The 24,596-nt window shown below is 40.5% G+C and overlaps 3 protein-coding genes across 4 annotated transcripts in view; 1 reads left to right on the top strand and 2 right to left on the bottom strand.

Moving 5' to 3' along the window:
- LOC137291418 (peroxidasin homolog) overlaps positions 1–24,596 on the bottom strand; it is a 203,084-nt gene that overhangs the window by 111,676 nt on the left and 66,812 nt on the right. The gene's annotated exons all lie outside the window — the stretch shown is intronic.
- The window catches only part of LOC137291420 (regulator of telomere elongation helicase 1-like), a 94,545-nt gene that overhangs the window by 32,494 nt on the left and 37,455 nt on the right, over positions 1–24,596 (bottom strand). The gene's annotated exons all lie outside the window — the stretch shown is intronic.
- Positions 1,481–24,280, top strand: LOC137291429 (uncharacterized). Of its 2 annotated transcripts, XM_067822777.1 has the most exons (6): positions 1,481–1,576; positions 2,906–3,200; positions 15,721–15,870; positions 16,518–17,093; positions 20,740–20,829; positions 22,847–24,280. In XM_067822777.1, exons 3-5 carry the CDS (start codon positions 15,822–15,824, stop codon positions 20,814–20,816), a joined length of 702 nt encoding a protein of 233 aa, XP_067678878.1. In that variant the 5' UTR covers positions 1,481–1,576; positions 2,906–3,200; positions 15,721–15,821; the 3' UTR covers positions 20,817–20,829; positions 22,847–24,280. The 2 variants fall into 2 exon arrangements, with proteins under 2 accessions (XP_067678878.1, XP_067678879.1); XM_067822778.1 differs by lacking the exon at positions 1,481–1,576 and having other exon boundaries at positions 2,012–3,200; positions 22,847–22,917.

Below are 24,596 nucleotides of genomic sequence, written 5' to 3'. Positions count from 1 at the left end.
AAATTTGAAGACATTGGGTACAGCAGTTCATGAGATATCGCATTAACAAGAGTTTGAAAAGTGGTCAGTCATTGTGACCTTGAAAACCAGGTCAAGGTTACCCAAATCAAATGGTGTCTGCATAATCCCCCAATGTAGGTTGTCACAAAATTTGAAGACATTCGGAACAGTTCATGAGATATCATGTTAACAAGAATCAGGACCTACAGACACTGTTAAATACATAGTCCCCCATTCTGCGTTGCAGCTGGGGACAATAAAAATGACAAATATATGTAAATAGATAAAGGCAACACTTTGGTTTCATATATCTAACAAGTTTTGCAAAAAAAAAAAAAAAAATACTGATCGGTGTTTGAGTTCTGGAAACAAAGCCCATCCATCACTTTTGAATCCAAATCTATAAAAAAATTAAGAAAAATAAAAATGACAAAAATCTGTAAATAGCAAAAGGCACCACTTTATTCTATGTTTGATATATCTTACAAATCTTGAAGAATGATACTGAAAGGATTTGGAGTTAAGCTCCAGAAATGAAACCCATCCCTCCTTTTTGAGACCGAAAATTGCGAAATGTAAAGTTTCAGTGGAAACCAAGAAAATTAAAATGAAGAAACTGTAAATAGCAAAAGACACCTCTTTAGGTCCTGTTTGATACATGGACCAATTTGGGTTGAAATATATCAAACGGTGGTTGAGTTATGCCCCTGAAAAAAATGATTACAGATGGACAGAGGGATGGACTGTCAGAAGAGGCATCGACTATATCTATGCCGAGGAAATAACAAATGAGAGGCAAGTTCTTTACATCTACAGATTTCTGATCCTAAATGGATGGTCATTAACGCTTCCTGAAACACATAGATGCATACATAAAATGACACACAAACTGACTGATAAACAATACATTTATAGTTACAGTGTTCAGGATTGATTTAGGTTCTTTCAGAAATTATAGAACAAGAGGTCTCATTGTTTACATTTACTTAATAATATTTCCCATCAATTGTATTTCCTCTCACTGCTCCAATTATCAGTCTCTACGTGAGAAATGCTGGAAGAAAGTGAGGTTTTCCTGCCTCTTGACATGAATGTCCTGTTTGCTGACAGTGCTATTGTAGAAACCACATACTGTAGTATCGGTGACAGTGAAATGGACTTATGCTAAAAATATGAAGTTTTAGTTTCAGTTTGACAGCAACCACAAACAGGATTTACAGCACTGATGCAATAGTGGTAACTCTAAATACAAATCATACTGGTACATTATTACGTCCTCTTACTTCATACCGAGAGGAAGTCAACTCTGGGGGAGGTGACATCTCTCATACGTACCATAATTCCATGTTTAGATATTTAGGAATTTTGTGTAAGCTGTTGACAGAATTTACTCAGTTTAATGGTGGAGCACAGGCACAGTGCAACCTTAACCTTTATACTTAAGATTGACACAGGAAATACGTAATCGACCTTGAGAATTGCACATGCGCACATTACTCACTAAAATGGCGGCTACATCTTCATGCCCAGAGTTACAAGTTCAACACGATTCAGGTTTAAGAATCAGATGCATACTGTTGTGCAGATAACTATTGTAATCAGAAGTTTAATACACATTTCTTCCAAATTTTCTTATGACAATGGCAACATGTCGAAGTCATTTCTAAATCAAATGCATTTTTAGGTACAAGTTTGTAAGGATGATGGTTTAACCAAGATTGTAGTATTGCAAAGGTTGTAATTGTATCATTTATTGCAAGCCTTTCATATTGTCATGATTCAGTCACCGAACTCTCAGTTACAGGATTTCCTGTGCACTTGTGTTAGCCTTGATACTGAGAATACAGCTTGTTAACTTGACTGATAACACGAAGGTTACAGATTTGAGACTCCAATGAATCTCACAACTACTGGTTACGTCTTGGAGACATCTTACTTCATGCAGAGATTATCGATACAAGAAACTGCTGAAAGTACAAAACCAGCCCATTTTATTTTTGATGTTTTCCAGATAACACACCTTAATGTAAGATTACTTCATTTTTACGTTGATTTCCTCCACTGTTCTTGCGTCTCATAGATTACTGGTACAACCACTGAGCATGTGCATGATACTTGTTCTGGTACTTCCACGCTGATCACATCTTAATTTCCATAAAGAAAGATATGTGCATTTTGTTTCCCTCCCTCCCCTCTCAATTATCTGAAAACTACATGTAAATATTGGCCTACAGATTATTTTCTATCATGAGACAACATAGCATTTTTAAAATGAACATGTAATCGTTTTGACTTTTTCTCAACCATTGTTTTACTCTTTTAGGATACATTGAGATTATCAGATTAAAGAAATGTTTTAACTAGGTGTCAAGTTTAATGTAGAATATTGATTTCTCTCTGTAGCAATCTGGATCCATAGAATTCTGCAAATACATGTGAATTCTAAAGGTTTTTCAGTACTTGGCTCTACTTATCTTGCATGCAGATCTTACGGCTTCGTTACCATTCACCAATGATGTGACTTAGACATATACAATGCATCAAATTATATGTAAAACACTATTTCAAGGATTAATGACAACTTGCATGGGTTTGAATCCATCTCGAGCATCATGCATCTGCCGGTTGACTAGTTTATTTCTCTTCTTGCATGGCTGGAAACCATTTTCCAGACAGTGTTTCCCTGCATCATGCTTACATCTGTGCATATTTCACATACGTCCTTGCTGGTCTCTCACGAGCGGACATAGTTTTCCACAGTTGATATAGAGGCACCAATCTTCCAGGACTGCATGTGGTGCTGTCTAGTCCCACACATCTATCCTGCAATGTCTCTGTTTGGTCCCCTGACTGTGTCTACCACAAAGTAGATCAGCAACCATGTCAAACACTGTCTAATTGTCAGGCTTGGGGACCATGGAGGACCAGATGCTACACGATGTACGTCCGCCTGGCTGATAAATGTAGCATTTGCTGGGACCATGTGCAAGTGGAAGACAAGCCACTGACACACTTCAACCATATGGGACAGTCACCAACATCATGAGATGAGAAACTGACCAGACTAGAATATAGGCGATAAGCCAAAATGGACATTGTAATAATGTCATCGGTCTGAACATAAACAGACCAAACAGAAAGCATGAACTGCAAACACGATGAGGCGCCAGTGTTCCAATGCTGATGCTGAGGACAGAATGGTAAGAATTGCATATCTTATGAACTCCAAACATTTCAGCCAGACCACAAGGATGGGTAGAAGTAAAACTTGCCAGCCCTCACCAACACTTACCTACCAACAATAGATGTTCACATACATGTCTAAATTTTTACCTGACCACCATGCAGGTGAATTTGAGAATCTGGAACTCGGAGCTATGTGTAATAAAAAAACAAGTAACACAGCATCTGAACTGGAACATGTTCCAGTACGCAATGTGGTGACTGTCATTAGTATACACTGGAGTAAGGGAAAATACAGCTTTGATGAAAGATACTGAACGGTTTTTGAGTTGTGCCCCTAAAAGAAAACGGCTACAAACAGAAAATATCCCCCTTCTCCCTAACACACCCAGACCCAGACCCAGACACACAGACACTATTCTCCTGGCACCAATGCAGGTTTGCTTGGCAGTGTAATGAAGCAATAGAGTTATCTCCATTGCGATAACTCTCGGGTGGGTGAGGCCTGGTTGCACAGAGGAGTGCGTGTTCTGCTTGAGTTGGATTTAAAATCATAAGGAAGAGCTCTTACGTGACCTGTTGATTCACATGTGGTACAGTATCTCTTTACCTAAACTGGCGTGGTGGCAGCTAGATACGACTCATGTCTAACGAAGCAGGCGTCTAATTGGTCTGTGTTACTTGTGTGTCACTGAACGTGGTTGACAGGTCAGGCGGTAGCGCCCCTGGATAACGTGTGAAACTACTCTTTCATTATGGCGAAACACTGAAACAGTGGTGTCTTACCAAGGCAGAGACAGTGACTTCGTTTAAAAGGCAAAACCTCTTGTATACTTTATCACTTGATGCACACTTCGCTCCATTTCTCATAGACGTGGCTACATGGCTGAAAAAGACGCGGACAACTCCGCTCAAAGGTATGACAAACGATGGTAACGATGCCCAACAAGCCCAAAGGCGAACTGCACAACAAAAAGTAAGCAGTTTAGAACTAATGCTTGGTCAAATTGCCAATTTCTGCCCTACCATCTTGAGAAATACTATTATTAAGAACTCTGCGTCCACAGGCTGTATATGGCACGCCTTCACTTTGGATTTCAGGCCACTGGTGGCCATTTCCTCGATTTCACAGACATTAATCTCAAGCCCAACAAGAGACCTGAAGATTTATATCAGAGACTCTTGGCCTTTGTGGAGAACAATTTACTTTGTCGTGACGGTGGTATCACCCACCACGGCACTGCACTGGACAAGGATGAGGAGCTCTCACCATTATTGGAAAAATCTGTGGTGCTTACTTGGCTTAGAATAATTCATGGTGACCTGCCAAAGTGGGTTAAACAATGTTATGGTACAGACCTGCACTCACATACTGTTGGCTCACTGAAACCAGAAATCTCTCAGGCTCCCGACTCACTACTGGATGAAATTCGCACTGTAGAGGATGCTAAGGTAATGAGAGCTACCACAAACCAAAAGCACTCTTCACCCTTCCCAGCTCCTAAACAAACAACACGACCAATGCGAAAGTTAGCTAGTGTAGCCACCGGAAACCTGATCCGCCTCTCCATGGCGACATATCTTGGTGCTGTTATCAAAAAGAGCTCCCAATTAGCTCATCAGGCGGATGGTTCATCACCCCTTAAGGTTGTTGGCGAGACAAGCATACTTCTATGCCATGACAACAAGGAATTCAGTTTCAATGGTCCTGATCCACCTCTCCATGGCGACATATCTTGGTGCTGTTATAAAAAAGAGCTCCCAATTAGCTCATCAGGCAGACTGTTCATCACCCCTTAAGGTTGTTGGAGAGACAAGCATACTTCTATGCCGTGACAACAAGGAATTCAGTTTCAATGGTCTTGTGGTGGAGAACCTTGATGTGGATATTCTCGCAGGAATACCATTTATGGAGGCCAACGATATAGCTATACGTCCTGCAAAGAGGCAGATCATACTTAGTGATGGCACGATATACACGTATGGCTCAGGAAAACTGTCAGACAAGCATACTGTTAGAAGAGCATGTGTGCTCAGTGCCCCAAACAACTCTGCTACCATATGGCATGGGGAGTTCATCGAGATACCTGTTCCAGAGAGTTATGCCTCATCAGATGACATGTTTGAACCCCGACTTGATACCCGTTCAAGAGCATCTACTGTGTCACCAACGTGGCCAGAACCAGATGCCCTTTTTAGTGTCTCAGGCAAACTACAGATTCCTAATCTGACAGATACGCCACAAACACTCAAGGAGCATGAGCACTTTTGTCAGAACATCCAGTATTCATTCCAGAAGTTCCTGTTACCAACCTTTCCGAGGTATCTGAACAGACACCCAGTGCACTCCATCAAACTAAGAAAAAGAATTTCTCCGGTCTAGTCTGTATAGACTCAGACAACATGCTGCCAGCAGCCACTAGATCACAGTTTGCATCACTTCTCACAGAATTCAATGGGGTTTTTGACCCACACATTGAGGGGTATACTGGAGCATCAGGACCATTTGTTAACATAGGTCCCGTACAACCTCCTCAACGAAAAGGCAGAGTTCCACAGTATTCAAGAGACAAACTCTCTAAACTTCAATTTAATGAACTAGAGGACATGGGGGTGTTCATTTGACCAGAGGATGCTGGCATTCATGTTGAATATGTCAATCCCTCCTTCTTGGTCAAGTGTCAAGTGGTATTTACAGACTGGTGAATGCATTCTCTGATGTTGGCTGATACAGTAAGCCACAACCCGCACTCATGCCGAATGTGGACTCAACTCTCCGACAAATCGCCAGATACCGGTATCTGTTATCCACAGACTTGACGAATGCATTTTACCAGATTCCACTAGCCAAGGAATCCATGAAGTACTGCAGCGTAGCAACTCCATTTTGGGTGGATCAGAAACAGCTTTAGAAGAGCTTATGTGTCGTGTGTTAGGAGATCTACTGGAAGAAGGGATTGTTGCCAAACTTGCTGACGACCTTCATTGTGGAGGTGATACACCTGAGGACCTTCTGTTCAATTGGCACCACGTGCTAGAGGTACTCAAGCATAACACGATCGACTACGATCGTTTATTGGTGCCTACAAGGTCCTGTCTCATGTTGTTCCACCCTTCTTGCCCCACTTGATGATGCAGCTGCCGGACACCAATTAAAGAATAGGTTACCATGGACCGACCAGCTACTTGCAGCTTTTAAGACGGCACAGGAAGGTTTATCCTCGAACAGGTCAATAGTTCTCCCATGTCCTGAGGATCAATTATAGATAGTCACTGATGGTGCTCTCAGGAAGCCAGGAATCGGTGCTACTCTGTACATAACTTGTGATCAATCACTGCACATAGCCAGTTTGTTTAGTGTCAAGCTCTGCAGACAACAGGTTGCCTGGCTACCCTGTGAGATAGACGCAATGTCCATTGCCGTTGCCACTAAGCACTTCAGTCCTTTCATCATCCAATCTAAACTGAAAGCATGTATCCTGACCGACAGCAGACCCTGTGTGTTGGCTTTTGAGAAATTATGTAGAGGAGAGTTTTCCGCTAGTCCAGTGTCTCCACCTTCGTGTCACCAGTCAGTTGGTACCAGGCTACAGTTCAACACCTTGTCGGCTTGGCCAATGCCCCATTGGATTTTGCAAGCAGAAATGCACCAGACTGTATCAATCCATCTTGCCAGATTTGCTCCTTTATTTAGCGCATTGAGGACTCAGTTGTCAGACAAGTCTCCATTTCGGACATCTTGAATGGCACTAGTCGACTTCCCTCTACCAAAGTTGACAGATATCAATGATGTCAAGCGATACTTGAATGCAGCAACTATCTCCAATGAGGGCTTACTTGTGGTCCGACAGATAGACCCATTCCGTCAAACACGAGAGTGTATTGTTGTTCCGAGACAGGTTCTCGAAGGACTTATCACTACTTTGCATAGTCATCCCTCAGCTCACCAGCTCAAGCAAGTATGAGCTCACGTATTCGCTCTCGTGGTTTATCATCTCGCGAGATGTGGCACAAAGAGATCAGTTTACTCTCTGTCAGTTACCTATGTCCAATAAACAGCTGATTATGGACCAACATGTTAGCCGTACATCAAATCACACAGTGAGAAATCAAAGGCTCCTATGGGTCATTGTCCTGTCACTGACCAGACTGAGATCGGTGACTTGGTATACCTCCACAATAATCTTTACAAAATTTGTGCAAGATCTCGTTATCTGGTAGTTAGCAAGGATGGCATATGGTGCAACATTCACAAGTTAACAGTATCTCAGCTACGCAACAATTCATACAGGGTTAAGCCGTCAGAATGCTACAAGGTGCCATCTTGTATCAAGACTTCTCAGGACAAACTCACATACGATGACGCATCAGACAGTGAAGACCAACCTGATCAACCTCTTCACCTACCATGTACCCCACAGAATCCTCTTGAAATCCTTACTCCACCTATACAACAGCCAGGATATCAGGAGCCCAACAGTATTCAACAACCTGACTTCACTCATATATCAGAGGAAAATGTGGCTTTTGTTGACTCTGACACTCCACCAGAGGTAGTTCCCAGTCAACAAACAAGGCCCTCCCATGAACACAGCCAGCCATGTCGATTTAATGACTATGTTCTGGACTTTTGAATGTGATACTTCTCTGTTTTGTTCCACATGACTTTCAAGTGTTGTGTATTAATTTTCATGTATGTTTTCTTATTCATATCATGATAGTTACAAGCTCCTCATGTGTCATACACCCACATCACTTCATGCTGTATTACCTTTATAGTTTATGCGACTTGAACCTCATAGAGGAAAAGTAAAAGACTGTCACGCCATTGCAGGTTTGCTTGGCAGTGTAATGAGGCAAGAGAGTTATTCCCTTTGTAATAACTCTCCGGTAGGGGAGGCCTGGTTGCGCAGAGGAGTGCGTGTTCTGCTTCAGTTGGAATTAAAATCATAAGGAAGAGCTCTTATGTGCCCTGTTGATTCACACGTGGTACTGCTTGAAACTGGCATGGGATAAAACAAGTGAATATACCCCATCCTTTCAGGTGGTTGTCCTTAAATCTCATAGTGATCATACTTAGTATAACACTTTTGTGTATCAAGTTGGTCCTTACATCTTGTTGGTCAATAACACTTTTGTGTATCAAGTTGGTCCTTACATCTTGTTGGTCAATAACACTTTTGTGTATCAAGTTGGTCCTTACATCTTGTTGGTCAATAACATTTTTGTGTATCAAGTTGGTCCTTACATCTTGTTGGTCAATAACATTTTTGTGTATCAAGTTGGTCCTTACATCTTGTTGGTCAATAACACTTTTGTGTATCAAGTTGGTCCTTACATCTTGTTGGTCAATAACACTGTTGTATGTCGAGTTGGTCCTTACATCTTGTTGGTCAATAACACTTTTGTGTATCAAGTTGGTCCTTACATCTTGTTGGTCAATAACACTTTTGTGTATCAAGTTGGTCCTTACATCTTGTTGGTCAATAACACTGTTGTATGTCGAGTTGGTCCTTACATCTTGTTGGTCAATAACACTTTTGTGTATCAAGTTGGTCTTTACATCTTGTTGGTCAATAACACTTTTGTGTATCAAGTTGGTCCTTACATCTTGTTGGTCAATAACACTTTTGTGTATCAAGTTGGTCCTTACATCTTGTTGGTCAATAACACTTTTGTGTATCAAGTTGGTCCTTACATCTTGTTGGTCAATAACACTGTTGTATGTCGAGTTGGTCCTTACATCTTGTTGGTCAATAACACTGTTGTATGTTGTCATGGAGGTGCAGGCATGGCACATAGCTTCTCCTCAAAAGAAATCCCAGCAAGAACGTCACACAGATGGACCCTAAAGTGTTACATATAGTTCTTTCAAGGACCAGAATTACGGTTTATACCCGTGTACAATGCAAGTTTTTCGTACCTAGAATGAGGGGGTAAGGAAGTGGGGTCGCATTATACACGGGGTATAAGGTCTGTGATAGCCATCCCGGCACTTCACAAGAAAACTTTGCATTTAGTCCGAAATAACTGTTAGTATCCGAATTAAAGACCATTTGTATCTTGTTTCCTTGTTTTTTACGTATATTCTCTGTAAATAAAGTTGTAATAACCATCGATCCAGATTTACATTACAAGCCAACTGACACAATAAACTGACATGAGAATGACAAATTGTAAAAAACACTAAAAAATCAAGGCGGGGTTAAGGGGGCTGGCAGCCGCTCTTTCTAGCCATTCCCAACGAAATTTGTTCTTTACAGACAAGTCAAGTTCTTTTAGGCGATCTTTTTCACCTCGCTTGATAATGGTAGCCATTTTTCCGCAAAATCCTGTTAACCACGGACGCTAGAACAGGTTACTGATAGAGGCGTATACTAAGAACTGGGGTTCAGAAACTCGACATATCGTGTAGGTTTCGCTGGTTCGCACTCCCTGTTAGAAATATAAACTCCGCACACAGCTAGCAAACACTTGCGTGTTTCCTGAGCGGGATCATCTCATATTTCTTTTCTCCATTAAGAAGATTACTTCAAAATTTTTATATATTTGACTTAAATTATCACTGCAATCACTTTAATCTTTCAGAAAAGTATATGGTTACATGCCTATACTGAAACACTTGGCAAAATAGACAAACATATAACCAGTAACGAAAATACATTTCGTTTGCTGGAGATGGTCCCTACAGTGTGGCCACTCCCCACTACAGCACATGTTGTAACATAATTGCCTTAAGCGGCATTTATGTCCCAAGCGACATTCCATTTATTATGTTGTAAGCGGCTAACCGGAAATAAACAGACATGTGCTCCCGCCCGCCATAGTTGGTTATCTTACATGGTGTCAGAAGTGGTTAATCGGAAAAATACCCAATGAAAAGCTGTCAGACATTTGACATCGTTACAGACAAAGATTACAGGAATTCATTGTGTATCGGTAATTGACTTTGCAATCCACAACACTTCAGAAATACTTGTTTTGAACATTTTCAAGTACGAGTCGGTAAAACGTCAAACATGGCGTCTAGTATGCATTTTGATCACCCTACACTCGATTGGAATGCTCCAGATCTTTTCGAGGAATTTCAGAGATTCAAACAACATGTGACTTTTATTTTTAAAGGCCCATTGTCAAAAGCAAACGATAAAGATCGTTCGGCCTGGCTAGGTATGTGGATCGGCCGACAGGGCCGTGAAGTGTATAAAACTTTAAGATGGGAAGAAGGGGAGGAAGACAACCCAAACGTAATCATGAACAAGTTAGAAACGTATGTCAGACCAAGGAAAAACAAGAGAATTGCAAGATTCAAGCTGAGAGAAAGGAAACAAAAAGTCGGTGAGAATTTTGACAATTTTGTGAAGGACCTTAAGTTAATTCTCATGGACTGTGATTATGGAAATCCAGATGACATCTTAATTGACAGTATTATTGCAGGAGTTTCTCATTCCAAAATTCAAGAACGTCTGTTAGACCAGGGTCAAGATTTGACACTTGCAAAAGCCCTAGACATTGGTAGGCAATTTGAAGTATCTCAAATGCACCTCACTATGATTAGAGGAGAAGATCAGAAAGTTTCGTCTCTTAAAGACACAAGACACAAGCCACACAAACGTAACAGTAGAAAATCCGAGAGGAAACAGCATCAAGATCCAAACAAGAACTCTAAAACAAACAGTGATCAAGGGACCTGTGGCAAGTGTGGTCTAGAAATAAGCAAAGCACACACTGATGGGAAGTGTCCAGCCAAAAACACTATATGCAACTACTGTAAAAAGCCAAACCATTGGATCCAGGTGTGCACAAAGAGAAAACGCAAACAAGTTCACACTTTACAAGAAGCTCAATCAGATGACGACAACGAGTTCGACAGCGAATCTGAGGACGACCTTCTGCAAATTCATTCTCTTCAGCATAAGCAAGAAAAAGACAGTGATGACAAGTGGATTGAAACAGTACAAATCAGTGACAAACCAGCAACAGTTCGTATTGACACGGGTGCCAAGTGTAATATCATTGTGAAAACATGTTTTGACAAACTCAATATCCAGTGTGAATTAGCCAAGTCATCAAGAGTCCTCCGGTCCTATTCTAACCACAAGATATATCCAGAAGGAGCTGTTCAGCTACCTGTGAAGTACGAAGGTAAAACTATACCCGTCACTTTCATCATTGATATTGACCAAGAAAACGTGATCAGTGGAGACACGTCTGAAAAGCTAGGACTCATAGCTCGAGTGAACCTGACAAGTGACAGCTCAGAATCCGTTAAACAATTTGCGGATTTCCCGGAACTTGTGAAAACAACAGGGACCCTCCCAGGAGAGTACTGTATAAAGCTTGATCCAGACGCAAGGGGAGTTGTTCACCCTCCTCGTAGACAACCAGCAGCCCTGAAACCAAAGATCGTGGAAAAACTCCATGAGATGGAAGAAAAATGGCTACATCGTCAAGGTTGAAGAACCCACAGAGTGGGTCAGTTCCATGGTGGTCTCCATCCGAAAGGACAAAATCAGAATATGCATCGACCCAAAGGACTTGAATAAAGCCATTTTGAGAGAGCATCATCCCCTTAAGACCATAGAAGAGGTCGTAGCTAATATTCCTGGGACCAAGGTATTCTCAACTCTTGACGCCAAATCAGGGTTTCTACAGATCAAGCTCGACAAGAAGTCATCATACCTAACAACATTCAATACTCCCATCGGAAGGTATCGTTGGCTCAGACTACCGTTTGGTATCAAGTCCGCCCCCGAGATTTATCAACGGATTATGGATCAGATGCTTGAAGGCATCAATGGTGCAGCTGCTATTATGGATGATATCCTCATCGCAGGAGTCGACACAGCTCAGCACGATGAAATTCTGAAACAAGTTGTAGAGCGAGCAACCAGATACAATCTCAAACTAAACTTTGACAAGTGCTCTATCCGGAAATCGGAAGTCCACTACGTCGGACACATTGTGTCTGCTGAGGGCTTGAGACCAGACCCAGCAAAGTACAGGCGATTACTGAAATGCCTGCACCCGAGGACAAAGAAGGAGTCCGAAGACTACTAGGACTTGTCCAGTACCTAGCAAAGTTCCTTCCAGATCTCAGCAAAGTTGATGCGCCTCTACGAATCCTACTGAAATCAGATGTCATGTTTCACTGGGACCATGAACAGCAAGACAGCTTTGACAAGCTGAAGAAGATGTGCAGCTCACCACCAGTACTCGCTCTCTTCGATGTCAACCAACCTGTTGAAATCCAGTGTGACGCATCACAGTCAGGCTTGGGAGCAGTCCTGATTCAGAATTCCAGATCAGTTGCATTCACCTCAAGGTCACTTACAGAGACAGAAAAGCGCTATGCGCAAATTGAAAAAGAGATGTTGTCAATTGTGTACGCAGTCAGCAAGTTTCATTGCTACATCTTTGGGAAAGAGACTGTTGTGTATAATGACCACAAGCCCCTAGAGATCATTTGCAAGAAACCAATCCTCTCTGCACCCATGAGACTGCAGCGGATGTTGTTAAAGCTGCAATCCTATGATCTTGTAGTGAATTACAGGAAAGGCTCTGACATGCAGGCAGCTGATGCTTTGTCTAGAGCATATTTGAACACAGTTCACACTAGCTCTGAAGTCTTGGATTCGGACAGAGTCCACATGTCGGATATCACTCCAGACAGATATGAAGAAATCAGAGACCTCACACTTAAAGAGCTCAAGTATGTGACAGAAGTTGTCCTAAATGGATGGCCAGACGACAGAAGAAATGTCCCAATTGAAGCCCGTCCATACTGGGATTCACGTGACCAACTCTCAGTAGCAGATGGCATCATTTACAAGGGCTTGCGCATTGTCATACCACCTACTCTTCGCAGACACATGATCAACATCATCCATGAGTCCCATCTGGGAATGGTGAAGAGCAAACAGAGAGCTCGTGAAGTGATGTATTGGCCATGTATGAACGACGAGATAGAACAAGCCATCAGAGACTGTGACAAGTGTTCTGAATACTCAAGGAGACAACAAAGTGAGCCCCTCCAACCTACTCCACCACCAGACTTACCTTACCAGATGGTTGGGAGTGATCTATTCGACTTCCAGGGCCGAAAATACCTGGTCCTCGACGACTATTATTCCAAGTACATCGATGCCATAGAGGTCAAGTCTCTTAATGCATCATCCACCATTGAAGCTATGAAATCGGTGTTCAGCATCCACAGAATACCGAGCAAACTGAGAACAGACAACGGTCCACAGTTTGATTGTGCAGAGTTCAGCAACTTCTGTAAGTTCTATGGTATTCTACACGAAACGTCAAGTCCACACTTCCAAAGTTCCAACGGGGAAGCTGAAAGGGCAGTCCAAACAGTCAAAAGTATATGGAGGAAGAGCGAAGACAAGTACCTGGCACTCCTCGACTACAGGACAACCCCTCTGGAAGGAATCAACCTGTCTCCGGCCCAGCTACTAATGAGCAGGCGTCCTCGAAACACACTTCCTGCAGCACGTGAGATACTCATTCCTCAACCTTACAACAGGCAAGAGACCAAACGCCACTTGACTCTTGAGAAGCAAAAGCAAAAGTTCTACCACGATGCTAAGAAGAGTGCTAAACCCCTCCCAGAGCTTCAGCCAGGAGACCAAGTTAGACTCGCTCCAGTTGACACTGGAAAGTCATGGAAGCCCGGAGTAATCCAGAGTCACCACTCCAAACCCAGATCATATCACGTCACCACTGATGTCGGGACTTACAGGCGGAACCGCAAGTTTCTCAGGAAAGTCACAATTCCAGCAAACACGAGCAGTCAGCCCAGCCGACAACTTGGAGAAATGCAGTTCACCCCAAACGTCACACCACCACCGCCGTTCGCCGAACCATACTCTGTGCAACATGGCGCACTACCTTCACCTCGCAGAGATGTCAGCAGCCCAGTCACCACCACCCCGGCAGTCAATCCGACTGTCACCACCAGATCAGGCAGACGTGTAGCACTACCCAGCAGGCTCGATCTGTGAATGACTCTTAAAGTGCTAGGGTCATACGTTAAGTTCAACGTTAATAGTAGTTAGGTTTCTTCTGAAAGACTTTAATTTGTTTCGCAGTGCCAAAGTAATGAATGTGCCAAATTTAGTTTGTCTATGCGTTTTATATAGCTATCATCATCGGGAACTCTGTGCTCTGAAAAAAAAAAAAAAAAAGACTTTTGCCGTATACGTAACTTTCAGTGACATTTCACATTTACGCTACCAGTGCTATAATCTTATCCCTCATTCATGGACTCTTAATCTTAAGGAGGGAGATGTAACGTAATTGCCTTAAGCGGCATTCTTTTATTTATGTCCCAAGCGACATTCCATTTATTATGTTGTAAGCGGCTAACCGGAAATAAACAGACATGTGCTCCCGCCCGCCATAGTTGGTTATCTTACACATGTGACCTGGTGACTTGTTTTGGAGTTATACACTCGACAAAGCTTCGTAGAAAAAACAACAACGCAAGACAAACTCGTATCTATTGGATGTGTGGTAATGTGGTAATGTGGTAATGTAATTCATTCTAGGTCGTTTTGGAGTAATACACTCTACAAAGCCTCATATAAAAACAACAACGCATGACTAAACACTCTTTCTTGGTGCCGGTGATGTGCTTCATCCGTGGTCGCATTCACAGAGGCTTGTAACGTTAAAAACTGCCATCAAAGTAAAGGAAAGTCCTTTTTTACAGGACTAATACCCCATTAGGGACAATATATACCTTGATGGCAGTTTTTAGTGTTACAAACTCTGTGGTCGCATTATACACAGGGTATATGATTTATCCTCAATTTGGAAGGGGTGTAGAGGGGGGTCACATTATACGCGGGTATACACGGTAGAAGGTTGACCACACTGGTAGTCAACTAAATACTTAAAATGGTGATGGACCCTGAGAAAGATAATATAACACTAATCAAGAGTGAAGCTTTAATTTCACATACCTCCAAAAGTGGATTTATCACATCACGTTTCCTTGTGCCGTCACTTTTTGGAAAAAATGTATGAAATTGACGAAAATATACGTTTTTTGCTGTATATCCAATTGTTTATGACTTTTCTTCAAATTTCATTGATTTTCTAGTGCAACTGGCATAGTTTGAGGCTATGTTTGTAGAGATGAAGTTGTAGAGATTTGCATGCCTGAAGTCAATACCCAGGTTTGTACAATGAGCCTACTGAAACCAAATTATCTATATTCTTGAATTGTCATATCTGATGCGTCTGATGGACACATTGGGCACAACATTTTGCCTTGTTGCTACCACAAGATGAAGAGGCACCACTGTCAAATATCAAGTTGTCCTATAATCAGGGAAATATTGAACTTTTTGATGTGGTTTCAGATGATAGCATTTGCATCTTCCGTTAGTTAACATAGTTAAGCAGACTCCATCTTAGAAAGGGTCAAAGGGTTGTGACTTTCATGCTTTACTGAGTCATTGGTTCTCGATTCATTCTCTTTTGAACCCAGATACCAAAAAGTAAGATTTAATCTGCTTTCAGACTACCAGCAGTGGTGGACTCAATTTTATGATGAGTCAGTTGGCCTGCTGCACCTTCCACGAAATACAGGAACGGCCTTCAGAGTTGGTAGTCAATATGTGATGACAGCCTGGCACCTATTTTATGCTCACCATTTTGAGGGAAATCCAAGTAAGTATTCAGGCTGTTATGTCCTCCCATATGTTACGTGGGACCGCACAAGGTGGCACATATCACCGAAACCTTAATGACATCAGATAATTCCACAGAAGCAATGACTACCAAAAGCCATGTCCCTCAAACCTCGCCTTCAATTGCCGGGACAAACTGCCACGGAAACAGCAGACTGAATACTTTATCATAAACTTATATATTGTCCATGCATTTTGTGTATACATAAAAGATCAAAAGAAATCCGCAAAATAATGACTATGGGAATTTCATTCGAATGCTTTTCAACCTGATCTTCAGGGAGGATGACAGATCATGATGTGATGTAACTTAACGTGAATGTGACATCATGCTGATGTGGCATGACCATGTACGTGACTGTTACGTCACAGTATAACCTGTAACTGACAACACCACAAAGGTGTCATGTCACTACGATCAAAGTGTAAAAGTATATTGGCACGACAGATAAGTCAACTGTTTCTTATTAAATACATGAAAACAAACCAGTGGTTGATAGCATTGGTCCATCAGCAGTACACATAAAAAATTCCAATGTCACCCCAGCCATGTCTTGCAACAAGCATGGGACTTCCCACTACCCAGATAGTGATGTACTTGTAACAATATCTATATTCCCATTTCAGGTGAAACAATTGCTAGGCTGTTAAAAGATAAAAACAGCTACATACTGTTTGACAACAAGCAACATTTCCATTTCAAAGATTGTGTGTTTGAAAGGGAGGAACTTGACATGGTTATTTTGGAACTTGATGTTCCTGAAGGACATCAGTTGCCTCCACCTTTGCCCTTGGGTAGTATCTCGGTGTACTTACCCAAAGTGACCATAATAGGCTATGATGGACATGGGGGAAAACAAATAGACGTTAACTGTCCGACATTTCATGTATCAAAAGAGGAATGCTGCCTGGCTCGTCAATATCTACATAGAGTGGGTTTCAGAGAAGACTGGTACAATGGTCAACGATACTGTGGTGAGTGGTATGAAGACCTCACCCAACCTCACTTTCTGCCTCTGAAAACACACTTTGCACATGGTGCATCTGGCTCCCCTGTGGTTGTACCATACAAGGGGAAGCCACTGGTCATTGCAATGTTAATCAAGGGATATCCTGAATTCTACTGGGACCTTGATGATAATGACAAACGACTCATTGATGAAAGGTTCATCATGAAAGTAGCGGTAAAGGTCAGCATGTTTGGTAAGTACATTTTTATCCCCCCGGCATATAATGCAAGAGGATATAGTCGACGCCTCGTCTGTCCGTCCGTAATGATTTTGTTTCCGGAGCATAAACTGTTCAATATTCTTAGATCAAACTTGATATATATAATAATCTCAACCCATAGTTATAGTTATATAGTTTTGCTATTTACAGAGTTTTGGCATTTTTATTTTTTTTTGTTATTTCCAAGGAACATTTTGGTATTAGTCTAATGGTGGGGTGGGTTTCGTTTCCGGAGCAGAACTCAAAAAAAGTTCAATATTTTTCTGCAAAACTTAGTAGATATATCAATCAGAACCTAAAGTGGTACCTTCGGCCATCTACAGTTTTTTTGTGATTTTTATTTTCTTGGTTTCCATGGAAATATTTCGGACTTAAGTCTCAAAAGTGAGAGGTGTGTTTCATTACTAGAGCAGAACTCAAAAACTTCTAAATATCTGTCAGTAAAACTTGGTAGATATGTGTGGCAGACCCCAAAGTGATGCCTTTTGCTATTTACATGTTTTTGTGATTTATTATTTTCTCGGTTTCCATGGAAATGTTTCGGACTTAGTCTCAAAAGTGAGAGGTGTGCTTTGTTTCCAGAGCAGAACTCAAAGACTTATTAATATCTGTAAGTAAAACTTGGTAGATATGTGTGGCAGACCCCAAAGTGGTCCCTTTTGGTATTTACAGGTTTTTGAGACTTATTATTTTCTTGGTTTCTGTGGACACATTTCCAACTTCGTTACCGGAGATCAACACGAAAATCATTTCATATCTTTCAAAAGATTTTGGCAGATCTTGAAATGGTGACTTTTTCTGAGTACAGATATATGGCATTTATATTTTTCATGAATTCCATGGAAACAATTCAAACTTTGTCTAAAAACACAAAGTAACTGTCAGATGATTTGTCCTTTCAAACATGTGGGGGCTGGGGGGATGTGTCATCTTCTGATGACTCTTGTTTACTTTATTTGGTCATAGCTGATGTCTAAGAATGCCAGCCATATTACTGTATGTAAAACTTACTTTCCACAACTGATTTCATGCATTGGGCTTTTACAATATTTGGTCCATGAAACAGATACAGATCCAGTGACAACATCTATAAGATGTACTGATGCAACAGCTTCCAGCCAAATCACTGCAATTAAAGCTTAATATTCAAGTCTTCTTGTTCATCTTTTGGTCAGAGAACTCAGTAGCAGCCATCACTATATAGATCCGCCTACAACAGACTCATCGAGTCCGGATCGTTAAGCCCCGCCCACTTCACTTTTGACGTTACAGGGGACAACCTCTGACTAATAACAATGACGTCACGTGATTGAGAAAGTTATTGATGAATTCTGCTTGTGGTGCTTTGGTATCCGTCGTTTGTGAATGACATTCAAGAGGAAAGTCATATGTATTTTATTTTTTATATATAATAGTTGACAGACTGTAATTAGCGAGTGAAAATGAGTTACATGCCGCTGAAAAATCGTCTCAGCATGTAGGAAGGGTAGATCTATTTTCCTTTGAAATAATTAATCTATCTGGCAATTCACGTCCGTCTAAGATACTAGCATGGAAGTGTAAATGAAGTATGTTGTTTGTTTTTTACTCTAAAATTCCCATTGTGATTTTATAAAAACCGTTAACGCAACCATATGTTCAAGAGCCCGAGTGTTTGGGTATCTATGAATAGACTGTCACAGGCAGCTTTAGTTCTATCTTTTTTCCGATGTTTAAAATTAGTTCAATCATTTATGTGAAATCATGGGTTTCTAACTTTGATGAACAATGCAGAAAAATATTTCCCCTCTACTACTTCGTGCACCTTAGTTTTCTGTATGTGTTAAATGCAAACACAGCATGACCTATTTGATCTTATTTAGGGAATCTGGAAGAGTTCACTGAACTTGTACACAGTGCAGTATGTTTCCATACCAGTATATGTACCCAGAAGCAAATATTCAGCAGCTAATCTTCAGCAAATCTCAGTAAAATTTCCCTCTTCAAATCTGTACACCATCCTAAAATGACCCTGAATAAATGGAAACATGTTTTCTTCAATCATCCTTTCCAGTTTATTTTTCTGTGTGTACTTTGTTGTGGAATCCTAATTTACAAACTTCCACAATACTGGACTTCACGAACTGCTTGCGTTTATGTTCAGGTACATAACACCACCATAACACTGTCGCCTGTCACGTTTCAACTTTATGGTCTACCAACTCAATGTCCTGTATTGACTAAACACGATAAATAAAACAAAAACGTTTTCAAAGTTTTGCAGTAACAAAAATTGTCCATGTTTATAACCCTTGCAAAGTCTTAAACTGCTAGTAGTTGTCATGCATTTGGTAATGATTTACATGTGTGAGAAAGTGGGGAAATTCATGCAAATTCTCAACTTCGAGCAGACGTAGGTTCTGAGAACGATGGTGCCGACAATTAACTGATCATGAGGTCGATCGCATTCCTTGATCCGCCACAATTTTTTTTTGTGCAACAAAATGGTTTTGTTTAAGGTACCCATCAAATCACAACAATGTATAATAGATATAGCGAGTGTGAATGGCATAACTCCTAGCACATCGCTTCGGAGGCATCGTTTGACCCTAAAATAAGTCTGACAAATGCACGCCCTGCCTGCTGATTGGCCGAAATTGACGCATGCGCCAATTTTGATTGACATAATGGATCGGTCTATTCCATCCATCACTGTATAGATCAGCCTACAATTCCATCTGTCACTGTATAGATCAGCCTCCAATATCATCCATCACTGTACAGATCAGCCTACAATTCCATCTGTCACTGTATAGATCAGCCTCCAATATCACCCGTGACTGTATAGATCAGCCTCCAATATCATCCGTCACTGTATAGATCAGCCTCCAATATCATCCGTCACTGTACCGATCAGCCTACAATTCCATCTGTCACTGTATAGATCAGCCTCCAATATCATCCATCACTGTATAGATCAGCCTACAATTCCATCTGTCACTGTATAGATCAGCCTACAATTCCATCTGTCACTGTACAGATCAGCCTCTAATAGCATCCGTCACTGTATAGATCAGCCTCCAATATCATCCGTCACTGTACAGATCAGCCTACAATTCCATCTGTCACTGTACAGATCAGCCTACAATATCATCCGTCACTGTACAGATCAGCCTACAATTCCATCCTTCACTGTACAGATCAGCCTACAATATCATCCATCACTGTACAGATCAGCCTACAATTCCATCCGTCACTGTACAGGTCAGCCTACAATTCCATCTGTCACTGTATAGATCAGCCTCCAATATCATCCGTCACTGTATAGATCAGCCTACAATTCCATCTGTCACTGTACAGATCAGCCTACAATATCATCCATCACTGTATAGATCAGCCTACAATTCCATCTGTCACTGTATAGATCAGCCTCCAATATCATCTGTCACTGTATAGATCAGTCTACAATTCCATTCATCACGCTTTAGAACAAGAAAATCTACATACAGAAAACCAAGATATTAACCAAAAAATATTCACTAAATATGTTGTAACTGACCTTCAGACTGATAAAACTGTTCATGTCCTAATACATGCATAATCTCAACAACTACTTCATCATCTTTTCTTCATCCTACAGACATGAATGAGTCCATGGATGACTCCGCCGAGGACATGGACTGGTCAGAAACAGAAGATTACATGGATACTTCTTAAGAAACATTTCAACGTGAGTCATAAACAATTTTGAATACATAATGCCTTCAGGAGAGAGGTCATATGTTACCTGTGTTGTATCTGAATGTCATTTGTGTGTTTGCACATAAATATGAACAATGTCAAAACGTTTTTCAAACTTGTGTTCACACACTAATTAAATATTCTGGTTTTGCAAACTCAGAGTCAAGCACTTCATTACTAGCACAACACAAAACAAAAGGATCATCTAGAATCTGCACTTTACTGAGAAAGTGAGCTTGACTACCAGTTGTTAGGCATTCACTTCCCCAAAGGCATGGTGGCTGAAGTGGTTTAGATAGCTGAATTTGTGACCTGGCCAGTAGGTGCTTCACTGGGATTGTGACTGACTTTAAGAAAGTAATTTTTTCAGACTAATTTTCCACTTCACTGATTTTTATGACATAATCATGGTGATGTAATTATGAAAGAATAAATCAACAAGGTATTTTATGTTAATGTTTAGTGGAGTGTTCATTGAAAAGTGAGAAATAGCAAAGAAAGATAACTTTACTTTACGGTGATTGTTGAATTTAATAGTTATATTTTGAGCTGATATGAAATGAAATCCAACTTTATTTGCTGTTTGAAACCGCAAACAGAAATGATCTAATACCCCACGGTTAAGTTACCATTTAAAAACTCCAAATGAAAAGTGACTTTTCCCCTCCATTGAGCGATGGCGTTTTTTTAACCTTGGGTAGACTTCCTCATGGGATGTCCAAGAGGGTACATTGGTTAATTGTTTTTCGGAAATCAAAAACACAAAACAATATATATGGTATACATCTTTGTTACTTTGTATGGAAATTAATGTGTAAAAATACATAAGGAATCTTACCCAAGTGTCCTCTGATAGCAATTATATTAACATGAGTTAATAAATTTACAAATAAACAAGGCTTGGGGAGAATTTTTTAGGGGTGAAATGGTACACCACAGTATTAGTAGAACCATGGTATTTGGACTTCGGTTCAGTCCACCATAATGGAATATAAAAATTCTGTATTTTCAGTGTTCACAGTAAAATAACAAAACAATCTACTTGATACACATCATATTACACCTCAATATGTTTCAACAACTGGTCAGTTATGAATGTGATGAATTGACCTGAAATTTGGCATTATTCATAAAGGTGATAATTTGGAAAAAACCTGATTGATCTCACATGAGTTCTAGAATGCATGAAAAATACTGATGACTGCATGAAGGATCACTTGCCATTTGTTATCCAGTTCCTATGTGATGTGTTAGTTTATTTAATCTTTTAAATATAACTCATACAATGACAGTTTTGTTCATTCAAAATAACAAAAATCATGGCTAAGCTTTTGCATGTTATTAAGCAATGTTAGGTTTAGTTTGGCTCTTGATGTCAATTTTCTGCATTATGATCATATCTCATATACCAAACCGAAACAGACCGAACCAAAGGCCGTGTACCGCAATGTGTACCACACTACCGTACCGTACCGTGGTGAGAGTGTACTGTTTCACCCCTAGTTAGTTTTACTTTTATCAATGAGTGTTGACATATTTCTTATTATAAGGCAGGAAAGAGGAGATTCTATTTATCATCAAATATCACTCATCATTAGTTTTAAATGAAAACTGTACATCTCTGAGCAAGGTACTTACATTGAACTTGCAGTGCAACAATAGCATTGTAGACATGATGACATCATAATACTGTGTGCCTGATTCTAAACTGATCTTAACATCGCTGATTGTGCAGATGGTAAAGTTTGTGCTGTGGTGTCCTAGTGTCAATGATGTCACAGTTCACTTTCAACATTTTCAAACAAATTTCAGTTGAAGTTTGCAGACACTTCATTCGCCATGAAACCTGGCATTTTCAAAAATTCCTTTCCTTGTCTTGAAACTTGTTGACATTCCACTTTCTATGTGAGTTACATCTCTACAAAACTTTGTATACTCCATATATTCTAATTAAACTGTGTATCAACATATGATGACATCTTTATAGTTTTCTTTTCCCTTCACAGAGAGAAGACTTGTGACAAATGCAAAATACGCAAACACCTGAGTGACACAAACACCATGTCATGCTGCGCAGGCTCTGCAATAGTGACATTTTACAAACGTTTCTATTTTTGTTCCACTGTGCTAGTGACAACTAAAGTTATCTGTCCTTGTTTTTTCTGCGCTCATGCATGAACAGTGTGAGCACAAGAGCCTAGCTCATCTGAGACGTACATCTGAGTTTTTCAGTGATCAGCACTGGATCTCTGAAGATGCAAAATGTTTTGATCGTTGGGCGATACTCTTCAGGTGCCTTGTCACATGTGCTGTGCACATCAACTTAGTGGGAGACACGAGCAGCAGTTCCTTCATTAACTGTCTTAGACGACTTACTTCTTTACGAGGTGAAGTGAAACTGTTCAGGTCCGATCGTGGAACTAATTTTGTTGGTGCTACTGCTTCATTGGGTATCAATTCCATCAATGTACAAGACAAGAAGTTACAGAACTTTCTCTGTGAAAATAGACATGGGTGTTCAACACTCCTTACTGATCCCACATGGGCTGCGCCTGGGAACGATTAATTGGTGTTGCATGCAGGATAATTGATGCTATGTTACTCAAAAATCAAAGATCACTTACCCAGGTAGTATTGTCTACATTCTTATGTCAGGTAACGGCAATAATGAATGCTCATCCACTCACAGCCATGTCAAGCGATTTTTCAGGGCAGCCTCTCATCTTATCCCCCTCATCTTATCCCCCTCAACTCTAATCACATAAAACACCTAACAGGTACCAAGTTTCTGAGCTTCTAGATCTGTAGTTGTGACCGACATGTACAAGTCTCAATGAAGACAGCAGAACCTTGAAGAACAATTTTGGAAAAGGTGGTGATGTGAATAGTTGCATAACCTCCAGGTAAGGTGGAGGATTATTGGAAATAATCATGTCCTAACCTACGAGTTGGAGATTTTGTTCTTGTTGAGGACAAAAATTGTGTTTGCAATTGGCTGACCTGTTGTCACAAGCCAAGGCAAGGTAGTCAGGAAGGCTTCACTGCGTGTATACAAAGACAACAAGTGTGTAGTGTACACAAGACTGATTACAAATTTCATCTTACTGATGTGATTCTTCATAATTTGACTGATGAAAACATGTGAGAACTGTTTAAAAGTTTCATCTGCAAGTGAAACTTAACTTTAGTCTGTGATCTGTATTACTTATATTCTATTTATGACTGTAATTTCTACATCTGAAATCAGAAGGGGAGTGTCATGCTGCGCAGGCTCTGCAACAGTTAGTGACATTTTACCATTTCTATTTTTGTTCCACTGTGTTAGTGACGACTAGAGTTATCTTTACTTGTTTTTTTATTTTTTTATTTTTTTTCCACATTCATGTGCTTACAACCATTGCTAATGTCCAACAACTGTGAATAAATGTTTTAACATTGTAGTTGTTTCTTATTTTGAAACATGATCAGGACTGAAGGAAAGGAACAGAGTCATCAACTGAGGGAGGAATGGGTCTACTGATGGGCAACCTTGTTGTTATATCACAAGTTGCAATGTTTATGGATGAATGTCATGAACCACTGAAATATTTCAAATGGTGGAACCCTTGTCAGCCTCTGCCATCCACAGTTATTTGTCACTATCATTACTGTTGCTGTTCAGATGTTGGTAAAATCTACTGTATTCAAACAAAAGGTTAAAGTGGGGAGATCATGGGTGATGACTCTTTACAATCAGTTGAGGTGAGACTAGGTATA

The sequence above is a fragment of the Haliotis asinina genome, chromosome 7 (assembly GCF_037392515.1).
Source record: "Haliotis asinina isolate JCU_RB_2024 chromosome 7, JCU_Hal_asi_v2, whole genome shotgun sequence".
Classification (NCBI taxonomy): domain Eukaryota; kingdom Metazoa; phylum Mollusca; class Gastropoda; order Lepetellida; family Haliotidae; genus Haliotis; species Haliotis asinina.
This window is presented reverse-complemented; position numbering and strand designations above follow the sequence as displayed.

Excerpts from the sequence above, each read along its gene's own strand:
- LOC137291429 (XM_067822777.1), top strand. The coding sequence starts at position 15,822 with ATGACAGCCTGGCACCTATTTTATGCTCACCATTTTGAGGGAAATCCA. Across the intron at positions 15,871-16,517 it reads CCATTTTGAGGGAAATCCAA|GTGAAACAATTGCTAGGCTG; the intron begins GTAAGTATTCAG and ends TTCCCATTTCAG. Across the intron at positions 17,094-20,739 it reads GGTAAAGGTCAGCATGTTTG|ACATGAATGAGTCCATGGAT; the intron begins GTAAGTACATTT and ends TTCATCCTACAG.